This window comes from Carcharhinus amblyrhynchos, chromosome 5, assembly GCF_965287045.1.
Source record: "Carcharhinus amblyrhynchos chromosome 5, sCarAmb.v2.hapA, whole genome shotgun sequence".
Classification (NCBI taxonomy): domain Eukaryota; kingdom Metazoa; phylum Chordata; class Chondrichthyes; order Carcharhiniformes; family Carcharhinidae; genus Carcharhinus; species Carcharhinus amblyrhynchos.
In genome coordinates this window covers 4286763-4301540 of record NC_137328.1, presented here as the reverse complement: position 1 = coordinate 4301540, position 14778 = coordinate 4286763, and the positions used below count along the sequence as shown (strand labels likewise).

At 47.2% G+C, this 14778-nt stretch overlaps 1 protein-coding gene across 2 annotated transcripts in view; it reads left to right on the top strand.

Annotated features, from left to right (window-relative positions):
• The window catches only part of apba1a (amyloid beta (A4) precursor protein-binding, family A, member 1a), a 100489-nt gene that overhangs the window by 45054 nt on the left and 40657 nt on the right, over window positions 1-14778 (top strand). Inside the window, exons 5-6 of one of the 2 annotated variants that reach the window (XM_080188370.1) lie at window positions 6981-7013; window positions 11343-11429. In XM_080188370.1, the coding sequence (XP_080044496.1) occupies window positions 6981-7013; window positions 11343-11429 (120 nt within the window). The remainder of the gene's footprint in view (window positions 1-6980; window positions 7014-11342; window positions 11430-14778) is intronic. The other variant, XM_080188371.1, reaches the window with a different exon arrangement.

The window sequence follows — 14778 nt, the reverse complement described above, 5'->3', positions numbered from 1 at the left end:
CACTATTCAAAGTCCTCCCGTTAGCCCTATACTCGACACATCTGTTGCTCCTACCAAAGTGAATTACCTCACACTTCTCCGCATTAAATTCCATCCGCCACCTCGCGGCCCAGCTCTGCAACCTGCCTAAGTCACCCTGCAGACTATGACACCCTTCCTCACAATCTACCACACCTCCAACTTTGGTGTCATCAGCAAATTTACTAATCCACCCAACTATACCCTCATCCAGATCATTAATAAAAATTACAAACAACAGTGGCCCCAAAACAGATCCCTGAGGCACACCACTCGTAACTGAACTCCATGATGAATATTTACCATCAACCACCAGATACCAGGCCACATGGATTCCTGAAAAATATCTGGGCCCAGATTTTCCTGGAATGAGGCATCTGACCATGAGCCCCATTAGTTAGACCCTTCACCCTTCAGCTCGAATTATGTTGCAGCTGTATAAGGTGCAGGTGAGGCCACACCTGGAGAGAAAAGAGCTAATGTTTCGAGTCCAGATAACTCTTTGTCATAACCTATAGATTTAACAAAGAGTCTTCTGGACTCAATGTCTCTTTTCCCTCCTTACAGATGCTGCCAGACCTGCTGAGATTTTCCAGCATTTTCTCTTTTGGTTTTAGAAGGATATGTTGACGGGGTGAGGTGATAATAGCTTGGAGGAGAATTGTATGAAACATAAACACCAGCGCAGATCAGTAAGACTGCGTAATCCGTGTTTGATTTGATTTGATTTATTATTGTCACGTGTTAACATACAGTGAAAAGTATTGTTTCTCGCGCGCGCTATACGGACAAAACATACCGTTCAGAGAGAGGGAAAGGAGAGAGTGCAGAATGTAGGGTTAGTCATAACTAGGTTGTAGAGAAAGATCAACTTAATGCAAGGTAAGTCCATTCAAAAGTCTGACAGCAGCAGGGAAGAAGCTGTTCTTGAATCAGTTGGTACGTGACCTCAGACTTCTGAATCTTTTTCCCAAAGGAAGAAGGTGGAAGAGAGAATGTCCGGGGTGCGTGAGGTCCTTAATTATGCTGGCTGCTTTTCTGAGACAGTGAGAAATGTAGACACAGTCAATAGATGGGAGGCTGGTTTGTGTGATGGATTGGGTTACATTCACAACCTTTTGTAGTTCCTTGCAGTCTTGGGTAGAGCAGGAGCCCATACCAAGCTGTGATACAATCAGAAAGAATGCTTTCTATGGTGCATCTGTAAAAGTTGGTGAGAGTCGTAGCTGACATGCCAAATTTTCTTAGTCTTCTGAGAAAGTAGAGACGTTGGTGGGCTTTCTTAACAATAGTGTCGACACAGTGGGGGGGGAACCAGGACAGGCTGTTGGTGATCTGGATACCTAAAAACTTGAAGCCCTCGACCCTTTCTACTTCGTCCTCATCGATGTAGACAGGGGCATGTTCTCCTTTACACTTCCTGAAGTCAGTGACAATCTCCTTTGTTTTGACATTGAGAGAGAGATTATTGCTGCCGCACCAGTTCACCAGATTGTGCCGTGTCCAATGTGTAATTCTACATGTGCGATTGATTTGAAAAGCTGCTGTGTGTGTGATGTTGTCAGTGACAAGCACAATCCAAGCTGGGGAGACTGTGCTTATTTTCAGTCGACTCCAAAAGACACTACAAGTCTTTAAAAAATCAGTTTGGAGTTTGCGTGATATCCTAAAGAGGCATCTCCAAATCACCTCCCTCATCTTGGAGCTGGAGGGCTTGTTTGGCAATCAAGATCCCTGCCAGGCTAGGATTCCTCAGCACAACTTTCACAGACTCTGCATGATATTTCTTGAATATTTCAATTATTGAAGCATCGGAGAACTGATGTGCTAATTACGATGTGTGCCTCTTAGAAAAACCCAATCCCTTTACCACTTTTTCAAAGATGATTTTCACAAGATGACGCACTGTGCATTTTAAGAATATTTCATCACAGATTTTTTTTTCAGTTTGTTCCTAATCGAGTGATCGTTGATCTACGCGGTTTTTGTTAACCTAGTTTCAGTTCCACAGGTTTCTGGGAGTTGTGAAGAGATTTGTGTCTACAATTTTGTTTTTAAACATATCTCCACATTTTATTTTTGCCCCTTGGGGAATGGTTCTGGTGAAGGATTCCTGGGCTGGTTATCAGCAGTTTGAACTGTGTTGAATGCTCCCCCCCTGGTGTCGGACTCGAACGCAGAGCTTCTGGTCCAGTGGGTAGGGATGTTACCACTGCGCAACAAACCTCCTGTATGTACAGTGATCTAGGGCTGTTAGAAATACACTGTGAGCCTTTCAGAATACATCAGCTTCTATTGTTTTAACAATACTGCACAGAAGGAGCCATTCAGTTGTTGTGCCCAATTCTTTGAAAAAGCTGGCCAATTCATCCCAAACCACTCCTCCCTGCTCTTTCCCCAAAGCCCTTTTCTTTTTCCCCAAATCTACATCTGGTTCTCATTTGCAAAGAATTACTAAATCTGCTTCCACCGCCCTTTTAGGCAGAGTGTTCCAGATCACGACAACTCGGCACAGCGGTTAGCAGTGCTGCTTCATAGCGCCAGGGACATGGGTTCAAATCCGGCCTTGGGTGACTGTCTGTGTGGAGTTTGCACACTCTCCCCGTGTCTCCTTGGGTTTCCTCCCACACTCCAAAGATGTGCAGGTTAGGTTGATTGGCCACACTAAATTAACCCTAGTGTCAGGAGGATTAGCAAGGTAAATATATGGGGTCATGGGAATAGGGTCTGGGTGGGATTGTGGTTGGTGCAGGCTTGATAGGCCGAGTGGCCTCCTTCTGCACTGTAAGGATTCTATGAACTTGCTGCTTTTATAAAAAAGTTTTTAAAAAAGTTTATTTATTAGTCACAAGTAAGGCTTACATTAACACTGCAATGAAGTTGCTGTGAAATTCCTCTAGTCGCCACACTCGGGTGCCTGTTTGGGTCAATGCTCCCTAACCCAGTACATCTTTCAGGGTGTGGGAGGAAACAAGAGCATCCGGAGGAAACCCATGCAGACATGGGGAGAATGCACAAACCCTACACAGGCAGTGACCCAAGCTGGGAATCGAACCCGGGTCCTTGACACTTGTGAAGCTGCAGTGCTAGCCACCATGCCACCCCAGTTAACGTGAGTGCGAACGTGACAGCAGAGGATGGCTTTAAAACCGAAAAGGAAATTCTCGTCGTTTCCCCCTCAGGTTCTTTCTCCAGCTGCTTACAATCCGCGTCCTCTTGTGACCGGCTCCCCCCGCCAATGGAAACACTTTCTCCTGATTCGTTCTGTCAAAACCCTCCGCGAGTGGCTGACTCTTAACCACGCTTGAATTGGTGGCTGAGACCTGTCTTTGATGTCAGTCTGAGCTCGGCAGAGGTTCTGATACTCAGTAAATTTGGCTTTGACATTGAACCTTCACCACGTTTTATTGCTCTGTTTAAATCATTAATTGAACCGTTGCCCAAATGTGCTTCTCGCACTGGGAGCTGTCCTTGCTTCTTGAAGCATTTATCCTTTTTGATGATAAGCCGAACGTTCTATTCTCGGCCTTTTATGTTCTTTCAGGGCTGGTGCCAGAATTGCAGAGTTGCAGTCCACGCCATCGCTCACAGTGAGACTGTCCCAGAATGCAGAACGTTCTCTTTCTCTCTCTCTCTCTCTCCTGCTTGCACAGCCTTTACCAATAAAGAATGACCTAGTTTTGAGAATGAGAAACCTTACAATCGCATCCGGAATATTCCGGCGTTTACCAGTCTGCCTTGTTTTCTGGAATGAATTTCAGTGCAGATAGGCGGTGAGTTCTGACTGGAACAAGATGGAGGCCACGTAGTCTTTGGAAAGCAAGAATCCGAGGAGGGCCAAAGAACAGAGAGATCCAAGGGTGTACAGATATATAAATCACAAAGTCTAAACCTAATAAGGCCTTTAGATTCATTTCTAGAGGAATAGAATTGAGAAGTTAGGACTGTAAGACATAGGAGCAGAATTAGGCCACTCGGTCCATCTGCTCCGACATTCAATCATGGCTAATATTTTTCTCATCCTCATTCTTTTCCCCGTAACCCCTGATCCCCTTATTAATGAAGAACCTATCTACCTCTGTATTAAAGGTGCTCAATGACCTGGCCTCCACAGCCTTCTGCGGCCAAGAGTTCTACAGATTCGCCAGTCTCTGGTTGAAGAAATTCCTCCTCATCTTGGTTCTAAAGGATTGTCTCTTTAGCCTCTAGAAATTAATCCCAATGGTGTGCTCTAATGACCTTGTGATCTGAATATCTGTATGCTCCTAGTTCCCTCTGTACTTTGGTCCAACTCGAATTCTTGCTTTCCAAAGACTATGTGGCCTCCATCTTGCTCCAGTTATGCTAAGAGTATATGGGGACCTGGTATCATTTGATTATTGTGCTGGTATCCATTTACAAAAAGGATACAAAGCAAGAGGGTGTGTAAGTGATATACAAGAATAGCGCTATGATTGAGATGTTCGATCTATCAGCAATGTCTGAACCAGCTGTAGCTGTTTTCTCTAGAAAAGCAAAAAGTATGCGTTGACCTCCTCTAGGGAGGCAGTGTTGTACTGGTATTGTTACTGGACCAGAGACCAATGGGCTCTAGGGACGCAGGTTCAAATCCCACCGTCAGATGATGAAATTTAAACTCAATAAAACATCTAGAAATTAGAATCTACTGATGGACCATGAAACCATTTTGATTGGCTTAAAGCCCATCTGGTTCCCTTCTAGGGAAGGAAATCTGCTGTCCTTACCTGGTCTGGCCTACATGTGACTCCAGACCCACAGCACTGAGGTTGACTCTTAAATGCTCTCTGAAATGATCTTGTGAGTCACTCAAGGGCAATTAGGGATGGGCAACAAACTCTGAACTAGACAAATGCAACGATGTAAAACAAAATAAGATTACGGAATGGATGGAGAGAAGATGTTTTGACTTGTGTAGGGAGACCAGAAGGGGGCGGGTTGGGAGTTATGGGGGTATGGGATAGTCAGTAAGAAATCCAATAGGGAATTCAGGAGAAACCTCTTTACCCAGAGAGTGGGGAGAATGTGGAAGTCACTCCCTCGGGGATTGATCGAGATGAAGAGATGGATCTAAGGGGAAGCTGGATTGGGAAAAAAGGAGTAGAGCTATAGAAAATGCTGGAAAATCTCAGTGGAAACAGAATAGAGCCAGCGTTTGGAGTTTAGATGACCCTTCATCAGTTCTGTCAAGGGTCATCTGTTAGAATGTAACCAGTGACAACTGGTAATGTGACCAATGGGAACAAGATGTAAGGGTCAGCTGACCCAGTAAACCATGGAACCAATTACAGAGTGATGTAATAGTCAGCTGACCAGCTGATTCACTACAAATAAGGAACTATGTAGCATTGTGGAGAGTTTGGTGTGACCCAGGGTGAGGTCCCAAGTTTGGAGGGAATGATGTTTCTTTATTAACCCCTTCCTTTGATTTATAAGTTGGAGTAAGTTTTGTTGCATTTTCATTAGCTGCATTTTGAAGAGTTCCTTCTGAAGAAGCAATCCAGAATCAAAATGTTGCTGTATTCTCTCTCCACAGATGCTGTAAGAAGTCTCACAACACCAGGTTGATTCCAACAGGTTTATTTGGAATCAGAAGCTTTTCAGAGCGCTGCTCCTTCATTAAGTGAGTGGAGAGATTGGTTCAGAAACACGGCATAGATAGACAATTGCAAGATGATTAATTGTGCCTTTGTCTATGTGTGCCGTGTTTGTGAAACCTACCTCTCCGCTCACCTGATGAAGGAGCAGCGCTCCAAAGCTCATGATTCCAGATATACCTGTTGGACTTTAAACTGGTGATGTGAGACTTCTTACTGTGCCCACCCCAGTCCAACACTGGCATCCCCACATCATGTCCCCAGGTGCTGTCAGACCCGCTGAGATTTTCCAGCACTTTCTGTTTTTGTTTCAGATTCCGGCATCCACAGTATTTTGCTTTTATATTGGAATAGAATGATGTGCTGATTGGGTGAAGTGAGGAGGGCTACTAGAAGGTTCATGTGGAGCATAAACACTGTAGGGATTCTAACATTCCATGACAGTGGTTGAACATAGAACATAGTTGGTTGGAAATAATCATAAAATTATTGAATCCCTACAGTGCAAGAGGAGGTCATTCAGCCCATCGAGTCTGCACCGACCACAATCCCAGTAACCTCACATATTTACCCTTATAATCCCCTGACACTAAGGTCAATTTATAATGGCCAGTCAACCTAATCTGCACAGCTCTGGAGTTGGGAGGAAACTGGAGCACCCAGAGGAAGCCCACGCAGACACAGGGAGAACGTGCAAACTCCACACAGATAGTGACCCGAGGACAGAATTGAACCCAGTTCCCTGGCGCTGTGAGGCGGAGATGCTGGCGTTGGACTGGGGTAAACACAGTAAGAAGTCTCACAACACCAGGTTAAAGTCCAGCAGGTTTATTTGGTAGCAAAAGCCACTAGCTTTCGGAGCACTGCTCCTTCGGCAGGTGAGTGGCAGTTCTGTTCGCAAACAGGGCTTATAAAGACACCTACATGCCCTGTTGGTCAACAGAACTCCCACTTACCTAATGAAGGAGCAACGTTCCGTCATTAGTGGCTTTTGCTGCCAAATAAACCTGTTGGACTTTAACCTGGTGTTATGAGACTTCCCACTGTGAGGCAGCAGTGCTAACCACCCCACTTTCTGTTTCTGAAATCTGACTTTTCTCGCTTCTCCCATTTGGCTAAAAGGTCGTAACGGGAAAAGCACTTGTCCTCATGAACGTCTGTAATTCCCATCTGGAAATCGACGACAATCGAAAGACTTGCCAGCATTATTTTTGTTTCTATTGCTTGTCCTGTCGATCCTTGTGCACCGAGCAAACTTCTCCAACTTGTACTTGCTTCTCAACGAGTGTGTCTGTCGGTTTTTGCTCTAACTGTTCTCCTATCTCTTGTCTGTTTCATGCTAAGCAGATGGCCCAGAAATTGACCAAAAGCAGGAAGAAGGTGCAGTACCTCATCAGCTTGATGTTGTGCTTGTTGCTTTGCTATGTGCTTTTATTTTTGTTGGCCCATTGAAACTCGTTGGGGTTTTTAATTGGTTTTTTTTTTGCTACCGCTTACTTTTCTGCATCCAGAGTCCCGCAGAATTCACTCAACTGGTTGTCACCTCGGTGGCTTCTTTCTTGCAGGGCCCCGCCAGCGCCTGTGTCATCCACCACGGAGCCGTTAGTCATTTCCCCCTTTTTGCTTTTCTCAGGCGCCCGCTCCTGGTAAAAGGTCGAGTGTAAGTGTCATGGCCTGTGGCGGTTTGAAGGAGTTAAAGAAACCAGAAGATAAAATGCTGGAAAATCTCAGCAGGTCTGGCAGCATCTATAAGAAGAGGAAAGAATGACCCTTTGACAACTTGTAATTGCTTTATCTTTTGACAAAGGACCATCTGGACTCAATACATCAATTCCTTTCTCTCCATAAGACATAGGAGCAGAATTAGGCCATTCGGCCCATCGAGTCTGCTCCGCCATTCAGTCATGATTGATATTTTTCTCATCCCCATCCTCCTGCCTTTTCCCCATAATCCCTGATCCCCTTATTAATCAAGAACCTATCTATCTCTGTCTTAAAGACACTCAATGACCTGGCCTCCACAGCCTCCTGCGGCAAAGAGTTCCACACATTCCCCACACACATGCTGCCTGACCTGCTGAGATTTTCTCTTTTGGTTTCAGAATTCCAGCATCCGCTGCAGTTTGCTTTTGCGAAGGACTGAAACTGGGGCAACTGTGCTTTTCGAATCTCGCTAGAATTCCACGGCTGTCACCAGATCTCCTTTTCCTCGAGATAAACTGATTCTTTTCGCTTTTGAGAGGGATGCCAGGAGGAGACGACTGACTGCTGGCTGAAATAGGGCCCTGTTTCATGGCAGTTTTTATTGACGTTGCCACCACCCTACTCTCTCCGTTTAGCCATTTGTACTGATGACTCTTCTGCTCTCCTTTTGCTTGTCCACCGCCCTCCCCACCCAATTCCCAGATACCTCACACAACCGGAACTCCTTCCCACCTCGCCAACTTTGATTGCTTGCAGATGACTGGATGCAGAAAGTTTGTGATGGCTTTTTTTTAAAAGATATGAAATCCTGGCTGTTATTTTCCATTGCTTTTGATGTGGAGATGCCAGCGTTGGACTGGGATGGGCATAGTAAGAAATCTGACGACACCGGGTTAAACTCCAGCAGGTTTATTTGGAATCACCAGCATTCGGAGCGCTACCCCTTCATCAGGTGAGTCACCAGGAGATGAAGGGGCAAGGCTTCGAAACCTTGTGATTCCAAATAAACCTGTTGGACTTCAACCTGGTGTTGTGAGACTTCTCACTGTTTCATTGTTTTGCGTTTCTCGCTCCTTTAACAACTTGCTTTGGTTTCTTTTAATTCATTTTCTTGCCACCTAATTTTAGGAGGTGGGAGATTCCCAAAGCTTGGATCTTGTCTTTCATTTTCTGGAACCTCCCACTGTCCCTAGTGACACTGGCAAGACAAAGTATTGCCACTTTATTTAATCCCTTCTCTCTGTTGTTGTACATTTCATATCCAACCAGAACGGAGTTTTATAAGGCACCTCCTTTTGTGTTTTTGCTTTGTGCTCTGGTGTCCTTTAACTATCCAGCTCCTTTTTCAAACCCTGAGGTTGAAGCTTTGATGTGAGCAGCGGTTGAGATGTTTGGCAGAATGGTATTTAAGGAGCAGATGGATAGACCTGAGGGAGAAGGGGGTTCGAAGGATTTGAGATGTCACAGATTGGGTGGAGGTTAGTCTGGAGCATAAGGGATGTTTGGGGCCGAATGGCCTGTTTCTGTCTGTAAGTTCTGTGTCAGTATTAAATTTATCTCGAGATTTGCCTCAATTAGAATCCCTGCAGTGCAGAAGGAAGCCATTCGACCCATCAAGTCTGCACTGACTCTTTGGACGAGTATCTTCCCCAGGCCACCACCACCCCCCCCCCCAACAATTTACTATGGCCAGTCCCACTAACCTGCACATCTTTAGAATGTGGGAGGACACAGGAGCACCCAGAGGAAACCCACGCAGACACAGGGAGAATGTGCAGACTCCACACAGACACCAAAGTTTTTTTTAATATTTTTTCTTCTGTTTTACTTCCATTATTCACATCATCCCCATTCTGCAGGAATGTTTGAATACTAATGGCCAATCCACCTAACTTGTACTCTTTGGACAATAAGGGTTACTTTCCCATGGCCAATCCACCTAACCTACACATCTTTGAACACTAATGGACAACTTACCATGGCCAATCCACCTAACCTACTCTTTGGACAATAAGGGTCATTTTCCCAATGCTAATCCATCTAACCTATGCATCTTTGGACACGAAGGGACACTTCAGCATGGCCACTCCGCCTAACCTACACACCTCTTGGAGTGTGAAAGGAAACTGGAGCATCCGGTGGAAACCCACGCAAACATGGGGAGAATGTGCACAAACAGTTGTCCAGGGCTGGAATTGAACCTGGGTCCCTGGGGCTTTGAGGCAGCAGCGCTAACCACCCTGGGCCAGGGGACAATTGAGATCAGAGTTGAACGGTTCAGGAGAGAAGTTAGGAATCACTTCTTGGTGCAAAGGCTATTGGATGCGGAAAGCAATCGATGCACACTCAGTTCATCACTGTAAACCTGCGATCGATAGATTTTGAGTGAAACGGGAGTGTGAAAGGATGTGGAGGCAAGACAGGTGGATGAAATCAAGATCAGCCATGACCTCTCTGAATGAGGGGACAGGCTCGAGGGGCTGAATGGCCTACTTCCTGTTCTTACACACAAGACCAACCTTAGGCGACTTGTCCTTTGGGTGTTCTGTATTGTGATGGGTCGCTTTTAACCTTCGCTCATTGCTTCCTTATGATAAGGTGCAAAGCTTCTGCTTAACACTCTGTCAATGCAGCATGTTAGCTGGATTGCCAGCTGCCTTTATCAACGCATTGCAACCCTAATTTTTTTTATTTATCCAGATTGTTATTCTGTGCTTTGGTAAATGTATTTAAACCCGGCTTTGTTTCAGTTTATCCTTTTAAATAGAATCCGAACCCAATCGCATTAAGTAGGCTTAAAATGCATGAGCGTTTGGCTGATGTGAGTCTCTCTCTCTCGAGTGAATGTGAAAATTTAATGTTGATTGACTTGCAGCCAGTATTAACTGAAGCTCAGGTAATTAATTACCTGGACATCAGTTCAATGTCACGGGCTCAGTACAGTAAGACCTCAATAAGAGGAAGTCCAGAAAGACAGGTGGCAAACCACCAGGCCTAGAACTAGGCCGGGCAGGGGTGAACATAAGAAATAGGAGCAGGAGTAGGCCGTCTAGCCCTCCGAGCCTGCCCCGCCATTCAATACGATCATGGCTGATCTGAAGTGGATCAGTTCCACTTTCCCGCTTTCTCCCCATAACCCTTAATTCCCCTGTCTATCAGAAACCTATCTACCCGTGACTTAAATATATTTAGTGAGGTAGCCTCTACCACTTCATTACCTTTTATGTCTCTATAAGATCCCCCGTCAGCCTTCTAAACTCCAACGAGTACACACCCAGTCTATTCAGTCTCTCATCATAGGCTAACCCCCTCATCTCCGGTATCAGCCTGGTGAACCTCCTCTGAACTCCTTCCAAGGCCAATTTATCCTTCCGCAAGTGCGGTGACCAAAACTGCACACAGTACTCTTAATTCCCCTGTCTATCAGTAACCTATCTACCCGTGACTTAAATATATTTAGCGAGGCAGCCTCCACCACTTCAACCTGCAGAGGATTCCACAGACTCACCACCCTCTGAGTGAAGAAGTTCCTCCTCAACTCCAATCTAAACTGCCCCCCCCTGCCCTTATTTTGAGGCTGTGCCCTCTAGTCCTGCTATCCTTTCTGAGCGGGAAGAATCTCTCTACCTCTACCCTATCCATCCCCTTCATCATCTTAAGGGTGTCACCAGGACACACTTCTTCACACAAAGGGGAGTGCAAATCTGGAAAACTCCCCCTCTCGTCCATCTAAAACTCCATCGTTTTAGTTGGATGAAGGGTATTTGGGAGCCAGGGAGAGTCAGGTGGTGTTGAATTGGCCATTTAGGGGGTCAAGCAGCCCATTGCTAATCTCCACGTTTGCTCTTTGTGGAAGTATCATCAATAGGAAGCTTCCACGAGGGGCGAAACCTAAAGGATGATCAATAACTTTGCGTCGATGGTGTTAGAAGTGTTTCCAGAGTGCGTGAGTAGCAGCCAGGTCTCAGTTACGGCCTCCTGAGTCTTGTACCTTCCCTATTACAGGCTGCCGAAGGGGAGGCCCAGCCTATGACAGAAGTTGACCTCTTCATCTCCACTCAGAGGATTAAGGTGCTCAACGCTGACTCACAGGTAAGGACCAGGATTGGAGGATAAGGATTTCAGCCCATTGAATTCTGCCTTGAACAAAAAACCCATTGGTGATATAAAACACACCTTGTAGTTGATAAGTAAGAACCATCACCAATATTTCAGTACTCACTCAGCCACAGCTTACACCAACAAACCAAGCCCTATTGAGTTGCCTTTGGAGGTTATCAATGGGCTGAATGGACCCTGGGGGCGGAGTTTAAAATGGATTAAAGTTACAACTTACTCTCCTGACAATGAAAAATGAAGCAAAGCTTTTCCCGACTCCCCAAAACCTGCCCACCATCTGCAAGGCACAGGTGAGATGTGTGATAAAATCCTCTCTGCTTATCTGAATGAGTGCGACTCCAACGACACTCAGGAAACTCAGTGTGATCAGGAGAAAGCAGTCCGCCAGACCGAAACACCATCCACCACCTGCTGCATTTACTCCCTTCACACCTAGTACACCGGCAGCAGGGTGGACCATCTATGAGACACACCGCAGCAACTCCCCAAGGTTCCTTTGACAGCACCTTGCAAACCTGTGACCTCTACCACGTAGAGGTACGAGGGCTGCAGATACAAGGGAATACCACCCTTGGAAGTTCCCCTCCAAGCTGCACTTCAACCTTACAGGATGCTGATTATAATACTGTCAACTGTGTGTGTCTTTATGTGTCCTGTTTGTGATCAGAACTCCCCACTTACCTGACAAAGGGGCAGAGCCGTGACAGCTCATCACCGCTTTGCTCTTTGACAGATTCGCTTGTGTTCCAAACCAGCTCTCTGATTTTACAGATTGTGGCATTTTGCATTTAGCTCGTGGTCGTATGTCTGCGAAATTCTGGCTGTGTTTGATTCTGTGATGATTTCGGCTCACTCTCCTGGCTAGTACGTGATGGAGTGGGCCTGGAGGTGGGTGGGTGTGCCTGTGTTTTTCGTATCTGTGTGAGGCGGTTTATGTGTGTATCTGTCTGGCGTTTGCCACCAAATAAACCTGTTGGACTTTAACCTGGTGTTGTAAGACTTTTTGATGTGTCCAACCAGGGGCGTGGGGTACTGGGGCTGACTGGACAGTGGACTGGCCTGTACGAGTTAGCGACTCTGTGTAAAGAAGAGAGTGAAAATTAAACAAGCATTTGGGAGGTAGCGAGAAAGAAGAAAGAAATATAGATTGAGAAAGGAGGCAGTGGTTTTGATCGGATGCTGTTACCTCTGGCTCTGGGGAGTAGGAGATATTGTTTCTACAACTTGGCGAGGCTGGTTTAAAACTGCAGATCTATGAATTAACCGCACAAAGTGATGTATAGTCCTGGTGTCAGCACTGACGGACTCCGTTTTGTGGGGAGACATGGGCTGTTCTCCCTTGAGCAGAGGGGGGTTAAGGGGAGATTTGATAGAGGTGTCCACAATGAAGTGAATAAAGTGAAACAGTTTCCATTGGAAGACAGGCAGGTCCGGAGATCACAGAGTTAATGTGAATGACAGAAGGGCTAATGTGGAGATGATGGAAGTATTTTTTTTTTGTCACTCAATGAAGGAGAAGAAACAACTTGCAGTGTTGTGATCTGGAAGGCACTGCCTGAAAGGGCAGTGGAAGCAGATTCAACAGGAACTTCCAAAAGAGAAATGGATAAAGAGTTGAAGGGGGGAAAGAAACACAGCGGAAGAGTATTAGTGAGTGAGGTGGAACTAACTGGATAGCTCTTTCAAAGAGCTAGCCCAGTCACAATGGACCGAACGGCCTCCTGTGCGTTGAGTCAAAGTCTTCAGCGAAGCAGCTTCCTCCCTGACAACCCGAACAGTGCGGGGTCAGGGAGGGGTCAGAGCCTCGGCCATCCCTATCCTGCTCCAAGCTATTATAGGAAATGGAAAACTTAATGCTTTATTTGTACTTTGCTGAAAGCCATGTCACTATCACTTAGGCTGCACTGGATGGATTTGATGGAATGCAGTCTTAACACATCACCCGAAATGTTGAGCTCGGAGCTGTAAGCAAGGATCCGTGGCCTTGCCCCGTGACAGCTAATCACCGCTTTCTCTTTGACAGATTCGCTTGTGTTCCAAACCAGCTCTCTGATTTACAGATTGTGGCATTTTGCATTTAGCTCGTGGTCGTATGTCTGCGAAATTCTGGCTGTGTTTGATTCTGTGATGATTTCGGCTCACACTCCTGGCTAGTGCGTGATGGAGTGGGACTAGAGGTGGGTGGGTGTGCCTGTGTTTTTTGTATCTGTGTGAGGGGGTTTGTGTGTGTATCTGTCTTGCGTTGTGGAGTCTGTGTGTGTGTGTGTGGGTGGTTGTCTGTGTGTCTAGAGCGGTAGAAATGCGTGTCTGGAAGAATTGGCTGTTGGTGTGTGGGTGAATTCATGCATGGGTGTGTACATGAGTGTAGATGAGTATCTGCCTGTGTGCGAGCGTGCGGGGTGCCTGTGTGCGAGCGCGCGGGGTGCCTGTGTGCGGGCAGGCGCGCGGGGCGCCTGTGTGCGAGTGCGCGGGGTGCCTGTGTGCGAGCGCGCGGGGTGCCTGTGTGCGAGCGCGCGGGGTGCCTGTGTGCGAGCGCGCGGGGTGCCTGTGTGCGAGCGCGCGGGGTGCCTGTGTGCGAGCGCGCGGGGTGCCTGTGTGCGAGCGCGCGGGGTGCCTGTGTGCGAGCGCGCGGGGTGCCTGTGTGCGGGCAGGTGCGCGGGGTGCCTGTGTGCGGGCAGGCGCGCGGGGCGCCTGTGTGCGAGCGCGCGGGGCGCCTGTGCGCGAGCGCGCGGGGCGCCTGTGTGCGAGCGCGCGGGGCGCCTGTGCGCGAGCGCGCACGGGGTGCCTGTGTGCGGGCGGGTGCGCGGGGTGCCTGTGTGCGGGCGGGTGCGCGGGGTGCCTGTGTGTGGGTGCGCGCGGGGTGCCTGTGCGCGAGCGCATGGGTCTGGGGACTGGTATACATGTGTGTGTGTATACATTAGTGTGGGCTGGTGTGTGTGTGTGTGTCTGACTTTGTTGGTATGTGTGCGTCTGTAGGTGTGGGAATAAGAAGGTATAACTGTGTGTATATGCGTGTGTGTGTGTGTGCACGCTCACTGTGTGTGTGCATGCCTGTGTGTCTGTGTAAGTTTCGGTGTGCGTGTGGTGGGGTGTGGGGAGAGCTGTGTGCTGGTTAGTTGGTCAGTGTGTGCAGACGATGAATGCTGTTTGTGACCAGTTGCTGGATTCAACAGGGGTGACGGAAATACTGAGCGGCATCACTCCCCACGCAGCGTGAACCCACCGTAACCCGTGTTCATCCAGTAGAATAAATCCCAGTGTAGAGTACACGTCACACCCGGAAAAACCTGAATCACATCTGGAAAGAAAATGTATTGTTTCC